The 4,497-nt window shown below is 37.4% G+C and overlaps 2 protein-coding genes across 2 annotated transcripts; both read right to left on the reverse strand.

Annotated features, from left to right (window-relative positions):
• Nucleotides 1-933: 933 nt before the first annotated feature.
• Nucleotides 934-1,407, reverse strand: LOC122094776. Its single transcript, XM_042665377.1, has one exon. It carries the CDS (start codon nucleotides 1,405-1,407, stop codon nucleotides 934-936), a length of 474 nt encoding a protein of 157 aa, XP_042521311.1.
• Nucleotides 1,408-1,966: 559 nt separating this feature from the next.
• Nucleotides 1,967-3,127, reverse strand: LOC122094777. The gene is made up of 3 exons (XM_042665379.1): nucleotides 2,851-3,127; nucleotides 2,636-2,747; nucleotides 1,967-2,588 (listed from the first exon to the last, which is right to left on the reverse strand). The coding sequence occupies exons 1-3, from the start codon at nucleotides 3,125-3,127 to the stop codon at nucleotides 1,967-1,969; spliced, it is 1,011 nt and encodes a 336-aa protein (XP_042521313.1).
• Nucleotides 3,128-4,497: the final 1,370 nt, after the last annotated feature.

The raw sequence follows: 4,497 nt of genomic DNA on the forward strand, positions 1-4,497 counted from the left end.
CCATACCTTTTTGATCATTTCATCACCCTCTTTGGCCTGTAAAAATAGATAATTATTTCCCCCTATTGCAATACATATTGGCCCACAATGGGACAACCATTTGCCTCAGTGTCAACTAGGTCCTAACACTGGGATATTCAGCTGCTTCCAATTTCAGAGTGTTACAAGAAACACCTAAGAAAAATCACACAAAAATCCTTAAAAATAGAAAAAAAAATCCTTTCAGATGAAATAAGTGATAAAACTTGAAGAAAACAACGAAGAGACATCAATACATGGATTGAAACAAGAAAACATAAGATAAAAAAAATCCTAAAACAATCGATAAAACATCTATGCAACCTATATGTGAGCAACTAAACCAAGATGCCACATGCACACCCTAAGCGTGCATGAAAAGGAAATATGTCAAAATATGAGCGCAAGCAAGTTAGGCAATATGCATATATATATATGTGTGTGTGTGTGTGTGTGTGTGTGTGGACTTTAAGGTATATAACAAAATAGAATCATACAAACCATAGGAAAATTCTTCCTAGTCAATGAAGTTTGAAGAATAAAGGTTGGAGGTTACTTTTAATTCAGAAGATCTCAGCGTCAAATACCCACTACTTAGGGTTTTCTACACTTTCTCTCTCTCTCTCTCTCTCTCTCTCAACTCAACTTTGGTCTCACAACTTAAAGCAACCTAAAGAAAAAACTTAGAACCACCTCATGTGAGAAGGCTTCTATTTTTATATCAGGAGGGGAAAATATTTTTTTTCCAATAAGTTGCATATTTGAATTGAATGAGGAAAAAAATTGAGTACAAAAAATAGCCAATTCCCATTACCTTCTTAGGACAAACCTAGAGAAATGTTAAGGAATTCTTAGCATAAGCAGGACATGTCCTGCTAAGAAAAAGAAAATTACAATAATCATAGAAAAGACACTTTAGACTCTGTAATACACCATGTGGGCTGCATCCTCTTCCACAAACACCTTCAGATCATTAGGGAACCTAGTAGGCATAATCAGGATTTCTTCACTTGGAAGTTCAAGAGAAGCCATATAGTCTGCTGGCCTATTTAATTCCCTCCAAACATGCTTGAACTCTATTAAAGCAAAATATTTAGTCAACTGCAAAATCCTTCTCTTAATAACTTGAGTATCCCAAGGGCCTTGGATCACTCCATTCAACATGTCCACTACAAGCTTTGAATCTAACTTGATTGAAACCTTTGTAAAGTTCTTCTCAATACATAGAGTTATGCCTCTGAATATAGCTAGTAATTCCATGTGAAGTACTGAAGCAAAATGCCCTATACCAGCATAAGCTAAAATGGGCTCCCCTTTGTTATCCCTGATGATTCCTCCATAATAACCCTTATCCAGTTTTAGGGATCCATCACAATGCAAGGCTATCATAGAGATTGGTGGATTAAATCAAGAGCAAGCCCTTGGGAACTTCACTATCCACATCATGTCAATCTTCCATTTTTCACTAAGAACTGATTTCTAGGAGTAGAAACACCTGAAAAGTATAGGCCCCCACATTTGCTTTTGACATTTTCAACAATAGTAGATAGGATTTGGATCCTTATTTTCACTTTATTTTTGAAAATTCTGAAGTTCCTCTCTTCCCAAATATGCTGAATAGTTGCACAGAAAGCCAATCTTCCAACACTTTTTAAAGGGTCATCATTATTGAACTCATCTTTAACCCAAACTGCAATGTCCTCTATTTGGCCATGAGGTCTCCCATGTAGAGAGCATAATGACAGAATCTCATTCTAAATATTAGTGGTAAAAGGACATTCAAAGAAAAGATGGTTCCTATCTTCCATACCAGGCCAACAGAAAACACAGTTTGGAGAAACTCCAACACCACGCTTTATAAGGTTATCTTTTGTGGGAAGGGCATTAACCAAACATCGCCAAGTAGTAATAGAGTGTTTAGGAATATTATCATTAAACCACACAACATCTATCCACTCAATCTTAGAGGCATGATGCCACACAATATCCCAACCTGATTTGGTGGAAAAGGATCTTGAAGAGTGTCTTTCCACACCACCATATCCCTATCAGCATAAGGAAGCTTGTGGATATCAGGAAGAGCTCCCCAAGTTTCCATAAGCTCCATAGAAGTAGGTGGACTAGGATGCCACTCTCCTTCCCTTAGAATATCAACTACTTTAGCTAATCTAGGGGATTCAACATCATATTGAATTCTATCTCCAAATCTCTTCAAAAGAATACCAGAAGGGTGCCAATTATCTAACCAAAGGTTTGTCAATCTGCCATCACCAATGAGGTGGTGCACATGAGGCTCTATAATATCTCTGTACTTAATAATTTTCCTCCAAACCCAAGAAGAATTTGAGGAAGGTCTTACAGTCCAAATGGAATCATTTTTTAGGTATCTAGTATAAATCCAATTGACCCAAAAGCTATTTTTGTGAGAGGCAATCCACCAAAATTGCTTCATAATTCCAGCAACATTCATCTCCTTAATGCGCTTGAGGCCAAGGCCCTCCTTCATGTTTTGGTTTGCAGATAGCTTCCCAGGAGATATAGTGAATTTTTCTCTTAAGAGAAGGGCTAGACTAGAGGAAATTGGAAAAAATAGATTCCAATTTAGAAATGACATTACTCGGGAGCCGAAGATGCCTGACCAATAGATATAGCAGCCTTGAAGAACAAAGGATATAAGCTACAACCTCCTCGCATAGGATAGGAATCTGGTTTTCCATCCTTCAAGCTTCCTACAAACGAAGTCCAAGATTGGAGAGTAGTCCACTATGTTCAATTTTCCTGATATAAAAGGAACACCAAGATACCTAATTAGAAATTTGGTATCCTTAAAACCCGTTAATTCCAGAAGTTGCATTCTGTTAGAATGAGTAAGGCCCTCTAAAATAATAGATGACTTAGCTCTATTGAGATGCAACCCAGAGTAGGAAGCAAACCCATCTAGAGCCCCCAAACTAGCTATGACTGAGTCACTAACCGCCTTCACAAATATCATGAGGTCATCAGCAAAGATGAGATGGGAAATGTGACCTTTCTTGCACTTTGGAATGAGAGAGATTTTCCCATCCACTTCCAGTCTTCTCAAAACTCCAGAGAAACCTTCCATAGCCATGCTAAACAGGTATGGGGAGAAAGAGAGGATCCCTTTGCCTGATACCCCTCCCTCCAACAAAGTAACCTGCTGGACTCCCATTCACAAGGATGGAGAAAAAAGGGGAGTTAACACAAGCTCTAATCCATCCAAGAAACTTAGAAGGGAATCCCATCCTTTCCATGATCTCTAAGAGAAACTTTCTACTAAGAGAATCATAGGCCTTGTGAAGATCAATCTTCAAGATAGCTGTTGGAGATACTTTCTTCTGCTCAATACCACGAACTATATCATGACAAATCAAAATGTTGTCAGCTATCGATCTTCCTTTAATGAAAGCAGATTGATTTTTTCTTACCACATCACCAATAACCTCATGCAGCCTATTGGCAATGATCTTTGTAATAATCTTGTATAAGACATTGCAAAGAGCAATAGGCCTAAATCCAACAAAGAAAGAAAAATCCTCAGACTTTGGGATGAGGCTGATGAAATTATGATTTATGGAATTTAGCATGATAGATCTTCTAAAAAACCACTTCATTGCCAGAGATAAATCCTCTCCCACCAATTCCTATGAATTTTTACAGAATCCAGAACTAAACCCATCTAGACCTTTGGAATCTTTCATGGCAAACACCACCTTTCCAATTTCTTCATTTGAGACATCCTTCTCCAGCATCCACTGTTGCTCGTTAGATAAAACTCCTTAAAGGGGAATATTGTTAGGACAAAAGCCATCATCTACCAAATCTGTTCCAAAATTATTTTTATAAAAGTCCACAACCTCCTTCTTTATTAGATTTGGGTCATCCACCACAAGTCCATCTTTCCTTTCAATTTCTAGAATATTCTTCCTATGCTACCTGCTTCTCATAGCTGAATGAAAAAACATATTATTACTATCCCCAATTTGCAGCCATTTAACCCTTGATTTCTCCTTGAGAAAGCTCTTCTCTGCCTTCAAAGCTTCCCATAGCCTCTTTTTTCCTTCTTTCTCCAAGATAACAAGAGATGGGTCATCTGGATCAGCTGATACCTCAGTCTGAATGTCAAAAAGATTCCCTTTAGCTTCCTTAATAGCCTTGAACACATCACCAAATTTGTCCTTATTCCAAGATTTGAGCTCAAGTTTAATAATTTTTAGCTTAGCTGCAAATTTAAATAAATGATTTAAATTGCCATTTACTGGACAACTCCACCTTTCCTTTACAACATCCTCATAATCCTGATGGGTTATCGAAGTGTCAAAAAACCTGAAAGGTTTTAGTCCCATAATTCTTATCATCCAGAATAGACAAATGGATAGGACTATGGTCTGAAATTCCTTGGACACAAGAACTTGGCTTCAAAATATTTGAATTGATCAATCCAAGTATTATTGCATAACA

This window comes from Macadamia integrifolia, chromosome 12 (genome assembly GCF_013358625.1).
Source record: "Macadamia integrifolia cultivar HAES 741 chromosome 12, SCU_Mint_v3, whole genome shotgun sequence".
Taxonomy (NCBI): domain Eukaryota; kingdom Viridiplantae; phylum Streptophyta; class Magnoliopsida; order Proteales; family Proteaceae; genus Macadamia; species Macadamia integrifolia.